The sequence below is a fragment of the Castor canadensis genome, chromosome 11, assembly GCF_047511655.1.
Source record: "Castor canadensis chromosome 11, mCasCan1.hap1v2, whole genome shotgun sequence".
NCBI classification, from domain to species: Eukaryota; Metazoa; Chordata; class Mammalia; order Rodentia; family Castoridae; genus Castor; species Castor canadensis.
The window spans coordinates 117,917,082-117,932,779 of NC_133396.1; the positions used below are offsets into that span (position 1 = coordinate 117,917,082).

Sequence of the window (15,698 nt, forward strand, 5' to 3'; positions counted from 1 at the left end):
CAAAATTATAAGTGTCCTTTTGTATTATTTGTAATATTAATATTTTGGGAATGACTCAGACATCCAACAATGTTTCAGAATATGGTATATATAGCATAATAGAATCAATCCTGGTACATTAAATAAATTATAGGTTATGATAGCCTTAAATGATATTTTAATTTATAAATCAATGAAGAAAAAATGTTTATGATATTTTGCTTGAAGTCGCTAAAAGATGTTAAACAAATTTCTGACTTCCAATATTTTAATTTAAGAATATTGTAAAATAAGTAGATCTATAGTTTTCTCTGGGTACAAATATTTCAGAAAAATTATCAAATATTTCTATTATAATGGATTCACTTTTTAAGTTCTCAGAGACAACAGACTTTTAAAACCTGGAATCAGAATACTAACATTCAGTCACATAATATAATCATATGTATACATTGCCCTTTCCATAAAGATAGAGCGTAACAACATAAGCTTAGATTGAAAGGGGAAGGATATATAATATATATATATTATGTATTACAAGGACAATTCAAGAAGGCTATCTTTGCAACTGTAACTTTTATGTATGTTTTAAAAGAGTTTGTAGAAATCAAGTATTGGAAATCTTTTGTCTTTAAAAACATTTGCTTACATGTCTTAAATACAGCTTCCCTAAAAACAGAATGAAGAAATATGAATTTTTACAGATTTTCAACACTGTCTTCTCTGATTTTTGCTTTAGTCCTGCTTAACTGCAAATTAATTTTGAAAACTAGCTTAGGAAGCCTTGGAATAGTGATTCCAATTCAAGCATCCACTTTGTCCTCTTTAATACTCCAATGTCCAAATCTTTATTCAACATATAAAATTAGAAAATATATGAAGCTGTCTTAAAACACTGACATTCTATATCCTCCCTTAAAATGGATAGGTGTATGCCTTGTTCTTACATAGTAGGTGACTTTAAAACTCCTGCATAGCATAATTTTTCAACAATCATATTACATTTTGTATGTTACACTTTGAACCTAGTAATTGAATTGAATTTCGTATGATTTACATCTACTATAATATGTCCATCACTTAATTTTAACTCTAAATGTCTCTTCAGTGTTTCAAGTCTTCTTTGAAGTTAATGGGAAGTCTGAACTTCATGATGCAGATTGCAAAGGGAAATGAACATCTGTCTACATCTGCCACGTTGGCAAAGCATCCTAAAAACCTGCTACTAAAATGTTTATTTTCTTCCAAAAATCAGCATGATCCAGGTGTCCTGAAACTTAAACTTTTGTGATAGAGGAAGAGAGGAGTTATAAAAATACTGAAAGTGGTTTTGAAGTTGACAGTACCACTGGTTGAATTATCTCTGAATCTGCAAATCAGCATTGCCCTATGTTACATAAAGCTAAATTCAATAGCAAAATTAAATTTAAAACTGTCAATGGTACCATTCAATCCATGTTTTCTATGGCAACATATTGTGGGCTTTTTTTTATAGAATATTACATGTGAGTACAATACTCTGGCTCTTTTCATAATTACACTAATATCGAATCCAAATAACAGTTTCTTACATAATAAATGTGCATTCATTCACTAATCAGACATTTATATAATCCTATTAAACAAGGTATTATTTCCAAAGCCTTATTTTTCATTTAAAAATATCACTTTGGCATTTCTTGACAATCACTATAATTAATGATGTGAAAATTATCGGCATGATGGCATTTGAATAGTAAGAACAATTGGATAACACTGTCAGAACTTTGTATCATTCTAATAATACCCTCATGTTTATTACTTCATTTCCAGTGTATAGCTAGCATGTGCAATATGAAAAGGAAACACAATTTATATTCAGCTGAATGAACACAAGTCTTTGGGTTAAATAAAGGCATTAGGAATTATAGGTGGAGAATCATTGAACTTTTCAAAGAAAATTAATAGTGTTGTCTTCCAAGCAAGTTTCATCATTTGGGTGAGACCATTATTAGAGTTCTTTGTTAGAATAGACACTTTTCCTAGCTCGCCTGGCGGTCTTATAGGATTCTCCAGAACAGAAGTTTCTATCCGATTATCTTAGTACACTCATACATTATTTTCTTTAAAGCTTTCAGGCTATTTGGTGTTAGTAATAATATTATCATAAAGGTGGAATAATTCAAGTTTCTGAATAATTGTTCTTTTAAAATAAGCTTTAAATAACTTTTAAAGTAAGCTATATTTAATGGCCTCCCTAAAGAAAATATAATTGATTTGCATACTCATGTACTGTCAGAAGTAGAAGAGAAAAGTGTGGGAATCAGGTTAACACTATGGAATTATACCCAATTGGCACCCAATATTGTATTTGCTGTAGCCCCAATTTGGCTTGCTCAGAGGTATCTTATGTATCATAGGTGTAAAGAGAACAATTATCAGAGGAAAACAGCACTTTTGTGGTGATGCATATTTAGGGAATTCTAAGTAAATTATATACATACATACAAACATTTCTACTTGATTTTAGAACCAGAGGAATAGTATAATTCCTAGATATGATAGGCAAGAAGGGAATCAAAAAATAAAAATCATTCTTATTACTGATGAAAACCAGATTAAACACAAAGGAATCCAAAATACAATAGAGATACCTGCATGCCTATGTTTATTGTGGCATTATTCACAGTAGCCAAGGAATCAGCAAAGGTGCCCACCAATGGATGAATGGATAAAGAAAATATGGAATACATTCAGAATGGAGTATTCTGAATACTCATCAAGAAGGATGAAATCATGTCATTTGCAGGAAAATTATGTTAAGGAAAGTAAGGCAGATTCAAAAAGACAAATATTGCATGTATTCTCATATGTAGAATCTAGATTTTTAAAAAGACATGAAGATTGAAGAAGGTCTAAACAACCAGTGAATAAATAAAGAATATTACTCAATCATAAAATATGAAATTATGCCATTTGCAGGAAAATGGATGGAACTGGAAATCATCATGCTGAGATAGATAAGCCAAGCTGAAAAGTCCAAATATTGCACTTTCTCCCTCATTTGTGGAACCGAGACTTAAAATAATGATGATGTCTATGTTGATGATAATAACAAGATATAATGTATATGAGGGACTGGCTAGGGAGGGATCAGCAGGTGAGGTAGGGGAAAAGAAAGGATACTGAGGGGTGAAAAGAAAGGAAGTAGGCGATATGTATACACATATGAAGATGGCATAATCAACATAATGAAACCCCAAAAACACTGTTTGTAAAAGGAGAGGAGGGGGAATGGAAATATAGTGGGAGGGGTGAACGTGTTTAAGGCTCACTGTATGTATGTGTGGAGGTATTCCAATGAAATCCTTTCATATTATTAATGATGATAATTCAAAAATAAAATTAGAAAAGAAAGAAAAAGATGAAAAGGAGTCTATTAGGAGGAAGGAGACCAGGAATTGCAAGAGCGAGCAATAGTGAATGAAAATGATCAAATACATTATATGAATGAAAACGTCACCATTATTTTGCAAAAGTAATACTAACAAAAATACCAGACTAGAGGATATACTGTCTATCCTGCAAGGAAGGCAGATTTGAAAATAGAAACATTGGGCTGATCTGAGCATGCTTTGCATCCTTCTCCTACCCCATCCCCTCATTTCAGTCATGTAAGTTCTTCATATTTACATGGACATTGTGAATAAGAAGATGGTTCTTAAATGTCACTGTAGAGAAGTCTTTCTACAGGGAAACTAAAGGATGATTATTTCTACATGTGATAATTTCTTATGTTACCCAAAGATATTAATGTAGTTTAAGTTTAGGGTTTTTCATAAAAATGCATGTTAGTGAACTTGAGGATTTCATTTCTTCTTTTAGTATTCATTTCCACCTTAATATCATTATCATTTATTATTCTGTAGTACATCAAAGGCTCAACATAGCAACTGGTAAGATGGATCACTTAGTTCTGAGAGAAAGAAACAAAAGATGTAAGGAAGAAAAAAGAAGACAAGATGACAGGCAACTGTTTCTATAAGATTTTACTTCTTTTTTTTGTATCATAATAGTTTAATATCTGGACTGAAGTTACTGATCCTAGACAGTCAAAGCCTGATCCAAATAAAATGAGACAAGGAATGAATAGATATCTTTCTAGAAAATAAAAATATCAAGTGAGCAGAAAACATGCAGAACATCACTAAACATTAGCAAAATGGAGATCTAAAACACATTGAGATGCTATTTAAAATAGCTACCGCAACCCCACTTAACAAATGTTGGCTGGAACTTAGATCAAATATGTGCATACACAGCTTATGGTTACTTTTTTTGGTAGTACTGGGGTTTGAACTCAGGTCTTCATACTTGTGCTAGGCTGATGTTTTTATCACTGAGCAATTCTACCAGCATACACAGCTTTCTATAAGATTTTAAAAACTATTAACATTTTTTTGAATTTCTTTCCTAGAAGATAGATCAGATGTATAGGGAGAAGTCATTCTTTTACTCAAAATACTTCCATTCAATGCTTACTCCAGACCAGCAACTCTATCAGCCTTAAGAAAAACAAAGATGGAAGGATCTTTTCTCCTAGATGAGGAGAGTCAGATAAGTACACCAAATTTACAGTACAGTATATTAAATGTTGAACCAGAGCCTATCAGAATATTAAAAAAGCATGAGGTAAGTTTTGGGGTGGAGAAAAGGCAATCATACCAATTCTGGCCATGATGGTGATTGAGAAGCATTGAAAGTTTCACACTGAAGAGGTGATGTGAATTGGGTTAGCTAGATGTTGTGATAGAGGAGGAGTGATTGTCAAGGAAGAAATTGCACATTAAAAGGCATACAGGTATATGAAAAATAAAGTACATGCAGGAAACATGAGCTGTGCCATGGGCTTTGCAGGTGGACTACTGCAGGGAATGCTGCAGGTCAGGGAGGTACCAGCTAAGATCCCAAGTTAATTCCGAGACAAGGAGTTTACATGTAGCCCTGAAAGTGCAGAAGATTTTGGTAAGACATCACATTTTCAAACTCAGAATACTAATCCAGAGATAATAATCCTTACTTTAAGCAAGGAAAGCAATCACCTTGAGGTAAGCACTCTTTTAATCTGAGTATCATTTTTTATCATAACAGCATTAATAGGTATACTACTGTATCATTTAAATGCTTTTATTTAGATAGACTATAAATTGTTTTACATGGTATTCCTTATCCAAGTACATATCCCATATTGGCTCTATCATTATTCCAATTTCTTATCAAGTAAGGCTGCTCTAACACATCCTGATCTTTTGAGGTAAGATCTCAATTTTCAAAGGCTATAAGCACCCAGTAAGTACACCACAGAGGGTGGCTTCCCAGTGAGTCTTGGGCTTCACTAGGCATAACAAAGAGCTGGTCCCAGAGAGTTTTGTCTTCATAGAACCTCAGCAAACTTTCCCACCATTCAGGAAGACTGGATCTAGCCCTGGGTCCAAGGAAGTCTGGATCTCAGCCCTAAGGGAGTTTTCTGAATGTTTCTTCTTTGGGCATGAGGTGTAGTCAAATTTTGACCTATTACTTATGTTTCCAGTTACTTTATATTCTTTAGAGTATTTTCTGTGTCCCTTCGAAAGTAAAACCTTGTCAGTTAGGGCCTCAAGGCTCATGTCTATAATCCTAGATACTTGGAGGGCTAAGATAGGGAGGATTGCAATTCAAGGCCAAGCCAGACAAAAGTTTGTGGGACCCCATTTCAACTAATAGCTGAGTGTGGCATCACACACTAGTCATCCCAGCTATAGCAGGAAACTTAAAAAAGGACTGTGGTCCAAATTATCCTGGACAAAAAAGCAAGAGCCTATCTCCAAAATAAGCTGAGCAAAAAGGATTGGAGACATGGCTCAAGTGGTAGAGTGATTGCCTAGCAAGTGTGAAGTCCTGGGTTCAGATCCCAGTACTAAACCCAAAACAAAACTAAAGAAATCAAAGAGTCTTGTCACAATCCTTCTTTATATTAAACTTTGCTTGTGTAGATCATTCTGTGAGTTTTGTGTCCTGATTGACCTCTAATACTCATGCAATATATACTTTTATGAAGAATTGACAGTGACATGTCTAAAAGAATGATAAAAATTTTCTTTCACTTGGACACTCATATTGTTAGTCTTCTATTACCCTCTTCCCTTAACCATCATAACTAGTGATATTTAGGGGAAAGAAAGCTTCCCTCTTGTCCTTTGAAGAAGTTCCTTTAGAGGCTGCTGGCTCCTTTGTGCTGTGTAACTGCCTCCGTTGTGACCCTTGGCATCCTCATGGCATTAATTCCTGCTGCATGAAGTTGATGAACAGACACATGTCATCCTCAGTTGGTCAGGTGACACTCTTCATGAACACTCTACGATCTTAGCCTTCACTAGGGTCTTGATATTTCTGAGAACTTTCTGAGATTATCCCCCTACATCCTATCCAGCCTTTTGACCCTCCCAAAGGCTGAAAGGTCACCTTGCTTCAGTCACTAAAGATCCCATAGTGGGTCCACTGACTCAACAACATCATCATCATTCAGGAAACCAGACAGATTAAGTCAGATCTGAATGCCCATTATACTGTAAGTGTGTAAATATGCTGAGATCGTCACACGAATGTCTACATAATGAAAACCTCTACCACCTTCCACTCCCCCAAGCCCATGAGGGAGCAGGCAGCAATCGTTCTAAACATTTATAATTTTATGCAATTTCTTTAGGTCAGAAAAGGCAGGAAAGGTTTCAGTCAAGGTATCGGCCAGGTGACAGACTTGGCACTCAGTGCTAGCTCGTAGACAGTTGGCCTAGTGTGCTAGCATTTAACAAACAAACCAATTACACTGAGGAAGCAGTTATGTCTGTTTCAAAGACTGCAAGAACATCCTCTTAGATCTTCTATCCAAAAGATGCTTTAGGAAACAAAATAAGAACTAAAACCAGCTTCTAAACATACTTTACTGCAAATTACATTTTCCCACATTATCCCAAACCGTATTCAGTATTTGCCTTATTTCACTTTTTAAAATTATAATAGGCTCTTACTGGGTGGTAGGAGGTTGGTACCAGTGGGAGGAGGAGGTAGCTGGATAAAGGAGTAGGACGGTGACTATGGTACAAAAACTGTGTGCACATTTAGGTAAATGCAAAAATGATACTTGTTGAAACTATTCCAGGAATGGAGGGAGAAGAGATAAAGGTGAGTGATAGAGGGGGTGAATTCAAGTATGATATATTAGATACATTGTAAGAATTTTTATAAATGCCACAATGTACCCCCACCCAGCATAATAAAGGAACTAAAAAACAAAAAAAAATATGAAATATATTTTTATTCAATAGAGTAGATTGGTATAAGTAATGTAGTTGAATAATATAGAAATTATTCTTTACCAGTTTTTGGAATGTAACAGTCTCATTTTTTCTTCTTTATTCCAGATATTCAACATTTCTTAGATACTTCCCTGACACCACATACCTCATATTTATATTACATCAAGACTGCCAGTGTGCACAGTTTAACAAGGAGTATTGCTGTCATTTACAGAACAAAGCCAGGGGTTCCAGAGGGACACTTGAACTTAAGTTATATCACTCCTATTAGTTCTGACTTTCTAACATTTACCTGGGGTGAACTCTCCAATCATTTTGGTCCAATAGTGCAATATATTTTATCCTGCTCTGCTTTGGACAGCATTCAGCCCTGTGTTCACTATGAAGGTCATGAAACTTCAGCTACCATCTGGAATCTGGTGCCATTCACCCACTACCATTTTTCTGAACAAGCGTGTGCTAGTGGGGGTTGTTTACACAGTTTGCCCATTATAGTAACCACAGCCCAGGCACCTCCCCAAAAGCTGAGTCTACCTGGGATACTGAAAATCAGTCCCACAGAACTTCATGTAGAATGGTCTCCACCCATGGAGCTTAATGGTAAGAATTTAAGGCCGAGTCTTCCATTTCTTGAATGAGAATAAGAATCTAGGCAATTGGAATTGTGTATTAAGAGTCTGGAAACTGTATTTGTTTATATAACTGCATGATATTATATTTTGAACAATAATTTCTAAAAATATAAGATAGTATTTCTCCTGGTTAGTGGAACCAGTGTATTTCTTCTAATCTAATAATATATTCCATTCAATTAAATTGCTCCTTAAAAGGCTAATATTATCTTTGCTCTTAATGACATCTGCCATAACACAAATGATGTTGATAATTGGAAGCTCACTTATGAAATGCATTATATTTGACTGTGTCACAAGTTAGGGCACCCATAAGCAGTAAATTTTCTCTTTTAAGCAAGAAAAAGATATAAAATAATATGAAAAATATGTATATAGGCTAGCTGACTCCATTAAGTTAATTTTTGTGTTCATACAATTGAACCCTTGGTTATGTAGGCCAGAACAACATTCATAGATTTTTAGTAATTTATATCATGCAAATATTATGGCAAAACCTTTTCTCATATCTTTCAAGTTATTTGACAAAACTGGATAAAAATTAGTTATAGTATTTATGCAAATATGGCTTATGTTAAACTTAAATCACCAAATTTGTGAATATACAAGTTGGAAGTAGAGTATTCAAATTTCCAAAAAGGACTAGTCATCTTTGTTAAAAATTATGACCATCTGTCTTGTAAAAGGTTGAATTTACTTATGACAAATGATAGCCATTTTGTATTCATACACTATCTCATTTGGTTTGTTTTCCCTATGAAAGTGCCTCTAATAGCATTTCACACATCCTTGTATGCAACAGATTTTTTTAAAAAAATAAGTAGCTATCATCTAGATTACCAAATTGCTGTAATTAAGTTACCACAAAAAAAAATCAAAATTGACAGGTGATCTACTTAGAATAATATCAGCACTCTTTAAATGACCTGTCCTTTCCCACCACAAATACAACCCCTTTGTCTGAGTCACCTTGATTTTCTATTTATCTTTTCTAGGAGTAATTATAAGATATGAATTGTACATGAAAAGAGTGAGATCTACTGAAGAGAGTCAAGTGTTCCAGAGCAGTGGCTTTTTCGGTCCTCACCCACTTGCAGTATCAGCCAATGAAACTGAACTAAAGCCTCCTGAAACTACTGTATCCATCATTGGCTTGCAGCCATACATTGAGCATGAGTTTAGAGTGTTAGCTATGAATATGGCTGGTAATGTGTCTTCTGCCTGGAAGTCAGAAAGAACAGGAGAGTCAGGTAAAGATTGGCGTTTTGAATTCTATTAAAAAAAAATAAAACTGAATGAAAGTGCTGCCTGAAATTAAAGCCAACAGTGAATTTTGGAAAACAAGAATTATAAACTTATATGGACCAAGGGAGAACTTAGGTTAGTTACATAAGTAACTTGAGGCCATAAAGTATTTGCAGTAGGTTTTAGGGGGGAAGTAAATATTTTAGGTATTAATTCATTGGAAGGAGCACTTAACTATGATTATAGTCTTTTAGGAATTATTCCCCCAAAAAACAATTGGTTCCCAGTCCTGAAGCAAGTTTGTTGCCTGCCTCATCTTACTTCATATTCACCATAGTTTATGTTCTGTGGAAGAGAGAACTGTTACCAATTTTAATGTTCTGTCTTTGTGTTTCTCTTTCCAAAACCAATAATGTAGGTAATAGATCATACACAATCACAGAAACAAAAACATCAAAATCTATAATTTACATTGACATTATGGTAAGGAGGGTGGGTAAAGATATTAGTTTTCTTAAGGTATCTTTATTAAGGCAAAAGAGTTATTTTTTAATCTTCCATCTTATTCTTTACATTAAGCATACTTCAAGTTTCACTAACATTTAAGAGAACAAATGCACTTTTGTTATTCCTTGAATTTATAGATACCCAAAGAAACCTAAATCCTGATCTCAATTTGATGTGGTTGAACTGTACAGGATGAGGGTAACTTTAGGCTGATGTCCAAGGGAATCATTTCATGAATAAAATGTGCATTGTGCTTGAGCATCGCTTAATGACCGCCTGCCATCTTGGACAAATAATAGTGCCATGAGAGCACAAGTGATGAGGCATGGCATTCTGGAAGGGGAAAGCCAAGGTCAGAAATGAAAAGTAATGGGTGACACTGCAATACTGGACCCTCATAATCTTATGGGTCACCGGATAATGATAGTGCAATGAGGTCCTTTGGTAATACACCTTTGGTTAGCACATTTAAAATCCATATTAAGATCTCAAGGATGGCAGGGAGAAAATCAATCAAGACTTAACAAATTGTTTGGAGTTATTTAGAACAATTTAGATCTACCTCTTTCTGAAGGTAGCTTTATCTAGTTTGGCTCAGGGAAATATTTTTCTACATGAGAAATACAGTATGTCATTATGCGTCATTCTGAACTTTGTGAACTGGGACACATCCTTTCTTTGTAATTTCATTCAAATATTTATATGTGGTTATCTATCCAATTATCTACTAGCTATCTTTATGAACATAAGAATATTCCTAAGAGATGTTTTTGTAAATAAATATTGCCAGTGTGGTAGTACACACCTGCAATCCTAGCTACTTGTCAAGTTAAGATTGGGAGGGTGATGGTTCAAGGCCAACTTGGCCAAAAAAAAAGTTTGTGAGACCCCATCTCAATCAACAGCTGTGCATGGTCATATGTACATGCCACCTCAACTTTAGTGAGAAACATAAAATAGGAGGATCACAGTTCAACCTGCCAGGCAAAATGTGAGTTTCCTATCTGCAAAATAACCACAGCAAAATGGACTGGAGGTGTGGCTCGAGTGATAAGAGTGAATGCTTTGCAAAGCATGAGGTCCTGAGTTCAAACTCCAATCCCACCAAAAACAAAATTAGACATAGAATATGTGAGTGAGTCTGAAAACTGACAGGGACAGCATTTATGGTTTTGATGTTATTTTTGTCTTGATAGCTCCTGTATTCATGCTCCTTCCCTATGTCTTTCCACTCTCGTCACACTCTCTCAATGTGTCCTGGGGGAAGCCAAGAGAAGATGTGACAAGGGGAAAAGTCATAGGGTATAACATCACTATGATTTCTGAACAGTCACCTCAACAATCTGTTCCAGCATCATTTTCACAGGTATTGTTATTTTTAACTAGTTTCCTTTCAGAATTAAGGTAAATTTTGTTATCATTTAACATTTTCTGAAATTTCAGAACTTCATGACAAATTCTCCATCTATTCATTAAATGAGACATTTTTAACATAATATTGTATGTTTAAGGCATTTTGTATATACATCACTTGTTTTTTCTAATGTAAGCATATATTGAAACAAAGTTGGTATACTTTTGTTTCATAAGATCTACTTTTTCTAATTATCCTTAAACATTCTTCAATAAGTAAACTTTCAGCAGCTATGTATTATCAAATTATTTGGACATACAATAGTGTATTTAACCAGTTCAAAATCTGTTGATATTAATATTATGTCCTTTTGGAAATATGAATAATATAAGAACAGCTTTTATTACATTTTTATGTATATTATGAACAGCTTTTACGTACATTTTGTATATATTTCAATTTCCCTAAAAAAATCCTGGAGAACAGAATTTATCATAGGTTACACAAAAATTATGAATATAATTCATGTGAATTATATGAACATATGAATATGTTCAAGGATTTGTATATATTCTTACATCTTGACTTCTTTAGTAATTTATTCTCCAGCAAACAGTAATGAGGGTAATAATTATAGTTAACAGTTACCGAGACTTTACTGTTTCCAAGAATAACTCATCGGACATGCCTAACAATCCTGGAAGGAGAGAGACTCTTTTTCTCCCTAGTTTACTATTGTGACTGATGTGATTTATTAGACCATTTTACCAGCAGGGGGGTGGCCAATGGCTGAGGCTGCTGATGTCAATGAGATAAGTCATCTGGGCACTTGATTGTTCAGTACATCTTCTGAGGGACATACTCTTTGATGGGCAGTAACATGAGGTAAACAGATCTTCATACTTCATACCCACTTCCATAGAGCTATCTATTTGCTCTTTTCTTTGTACATCTTTTTCTTTTAATCTTTCTTCTTTTATGTCCATGACTAAAATAGCCAAGCAACTGCCATATTGTCCACATATATTTTGTCTTCAGCCACCTTTAGTTCCACACAAAATGGATCACTATGTGAAATTCTGGCCATTGAGAGGATTTCTTTGGTTGTTTCTTAGGAACATCAGAGGAAGTTATAGGGAAGCAAGCATCCATTTTTAACTTGTAATCATACCAAGACAACCCTGTGATCTAAAAACTGATTTTCTTCCTTTTCTTTTCCTCTTGAGACAACTCTCATGGGATTGAATGACATGCTACGGCTTTTGGCCATGCTTCTACCCAATTCTAGGTAGTCATTTCCATATTATGATGAATTTCTCTTGAGTCCACCTGCCATAAGACTTGGCATGTCAGAAAGAACCCATCTCAAAAGAAGTAGCTCTTGACTATATGGTCATTTGATGCCCTATGGTCACAAGCTCTGCTTTTACTGAAGCTCAGTAGCATGTTGGAAGTGTTTAGCAAATGGTCTAGTTTTCCTTTGCAAGATATGCTTTTGCACCAGACACTGAGGGACTACCTAGTGACTCTCCATGAAAGGATCTATTAGGCTTAATTTCCCAAATGGTTCATGGCCATACACTAAAGCCTAAATCTGTTGCAGGCACATCCCTGCTTTAGGATTTATTAAAAGTGGCATAATCACATATTGCCTGATAACTTGGATAGAACAGTATTCAACAGTGGGATATGGTCCCTGTGGAACAGGAAGTTCATCAAACATTGTACTTCCTTCTTAGTGGTGGATATGAAAGATGAAATACTTTATCTTTTACTTTGAACTGTATGTCCCAGAATACCTCAATTTAGATTCTCAAATCCTTCACTGATGTGGCAGACCCCTTAATCATTATAAAGTTGGTCTCCTACACTCTGGAGACAGGTTTTACTCTATGTACTTGCTGTTTCTTGTTTATATGACCCATTTAACATGATGTTATTGATACAGAGAACTAATGCCTCAGAAGGATTTTTGAGGTAGAGATTGGTAAGATTGCAGCTTGCGGCCAGCCTGAGCAAAAGTTAGCAAGACCCAATCTCAACATGTCAGACATGATGACACATGTCTATAATCCCAGCCATGCTCTAGAATGTAGGTAGAAGGGTCACCATTCCAGTCCAGTTTAGGCAAAAAGCATAATACCTTATCCAAAAAATAACTAAAACAAAAAGAGTTGAGGATATGGATCAAGTGGTTGAGCACCTTCCTAGAAAGCACAAGGCCCTGAGTTCAAACCCCAGTATCACCACTCCCAAAAAAGGAGGGTTTTATAATTTGTTTTAAAATGGTGATTATATGCTCTCAGATTGTCTTCTTTCAATGCATTTGATTATAACCAGCAAGATCCATGTGATTGCACAGTCCTTACTATCTCTACTCTCTCCAAGGTAGTCTTAGGAGTTTATTGCCAATGGAATTTAAAAAATTGCACCACTAGAGCAGTGCTGTGGGCTATCAGAATGGTGCTTAATACCTGCGATCCTTCTTGATTGCTAGCCAACTAGAGTAAGCCAGCTTCAGAATACATTTTGCTACGTCTCCTTCCTAGGAGTAGCCTTCCTGGTGCCACCCTCATAGGTCTAGTTCCACTAACAGTGTGCTCTGTGGTAGAGACTCCAGTGTGGGAGTCATATGGGGAGTTCTCTCAGAAAGAATCCCTGTAAAGTAGTAAGAGATGCAGCATGGAGCAGAATAAGAAGATGAAAAAGGCCTCAACTGATCCCGTGAAAAGTTCTGGAACAGAAACAACCTCTAAGGTTGTCCCAAATGGAGTGATGAAGTAGTTAAACCTTTGTACTTCCACTATATTTATTTTCTATGACTGTCATAAAAAATTAAAGTATAACAAGTGGCTTAAAGCAATAGACATTATTCTTGCACAGTTCTGGAGGTCAGAGAACTGAAATTAACGTGCTGGCAGGGCTGACCAACTTCCCTAGGCTTTATCAGACTTTCGTTTCTTGCCTCTTTCAGCTTGCAACAGTCGCTGGCTTGTGGAAACATAACTCCAGTCTCTGCCACTGTCTTCTTTGTGTCTCGGTCTCCTCTGTCTTTGTTTACTTTCCATTTCTTCTGTAAAAGCACCAGTCGTTGAACCTAAGGCTAACTCTAAGTACAAGAGAACTTAACTAACTAAGTGCCAGAAGGTCACTTTCTGAGGTTCTGGGTAAACATGATTTTGTAGTAGACACTTTATAATCCACTACCGACAGGTGTGCTATATTTTTCCTCAGCCATTTTACTGGATAGAGCATATATAACACAAAATCTTATTCTGTATAGTAGACAAAAATAGACAATATATAATTTATGATTCCTTATTGTATTTTCCCATTATTGTGGCTATGTGATGGCTGATTTGGAAATATTTTTTGATAGAAGCATAAGAAGTGCAATGCAAATCTTTTTAGTTTAGTTTTAGTTTAATGTACTGATCTGATGTAATATGATATTTAAGGAAAATTTACAATTATAACTTTGTTATGTTTCATTCAGTATTTATCCTTGATAATTTGTTGCTGTTTTTAGCTATTCTTTTGCTTTTTAACTTGTAAGATTTTAAAGTCAATAACCTATGCAAACATTCCACATGAATTTTATTGTACTCCCAAAGGAAATGTACTCAGCTTTGCAATCCTCTGTATTTACACTTATTTAAAAAATTATTTTATGTAAAGGTAGAGTTGTGTGTCACTTAACAACAGGGATATGCTCTGAAAAATGTACTATTAGATTTCACTGCCATATGAACATCACAGAGTGTACTTACGCAAACCTAGATGATGTAAATCAACCACTTCACGGAGAATACAGAAACATGGCACAACATACATGAGGCTGCTGCTGGTATAATTTGGCAAACTGCTTTACAGTGAGTGGAAAGTACACTACAGAATGATGACAAAATAGTAAATACATAAGCCATTCGTATAGTCATCTGCTGACATTATCAAGTATTCTGTATTGCCCATAATTTTGTGTGCTAGAGTTTTATACCACTGCCAGTGTAGCAGATTTGTTTACACCAACATCACCACAAGCATCTGATTCTTTGTGCAATGAGGACAGTATAAAGACTGTGAAGTCACTAGGTGATAGAAACTTTCAGCTCCCATATAATCTTTTGTGACCATGGTCGTATGTACAGTCATACTGGGCCATTGCTGGCCACAACATTTTGTGGAGCGTGTTAGTGTGTATCAGTAGCCCTAAGAAAAATACCTTTTTGTTCATGGTTGGTGTGCTTTCCGTTGTAATGACTTTTTCCTCTCTGTATTGTATCCACAGCCTAAGAAAATTTACATGGTTCTTTTGATCAACTCCAGTTATAATGATGGGGCCAATTTTCAGAGCTGGTTGTTTAATTACTTGTTTATGAACTTCAGAGTTCCTCTCATTCTCAGATCTGATACTTTCATTTGAAAGTGTATGACAAAGACAATATTTCAAAAAATGTAATGGTTTGATCTAATCTGTATGTGCTTGTTTGCATAAAAAAAGATAATTAAGAATTGACCTCATGTGGCTACTCGGCAATATGTTTAATCATTTTTCCTTTTTATTCTGTTTATTTTTAAAAGAAAAGATAGACTGATTTAGCACAGTGACATTGCTCTTTCTAGTGCCATCAGCTAGCATGTGGCATA

At 35.1% G+C, this 15,698-nt stretch overlaps 1 protein-coding gene across 1 annotated transcript in view; it reads left to right on the forward strand.

Annotated features, from left to right (window-relative positions):
* The window catches only part of Ush2a (usherin), a 759,580-nt gene that overhangs the window by 230,374 nt on the left and 513,508 nt on the right, over nucleotides 1-15,698 (forward strand). Inside the window, exons 17-19 of the mRNA XM_074048325.1 lie at nucleotides 7,419-7,913; nucleotides 8,941-9,195; nucleotides 10,894-11,063. Coding sequence (XP_073904426.1) covers nucleotides 7,419-7,913; nucleotides 8,941-9,195; nucleotides 10,894-11,063 — 920 coding nt within the window. The remainder of the gene's footprint in view (nucleotides 1-7,418; nucleotides 7,914-8,940; nucleotides 9,196-10,893; nucleotides 11,064-15,698) is intronic.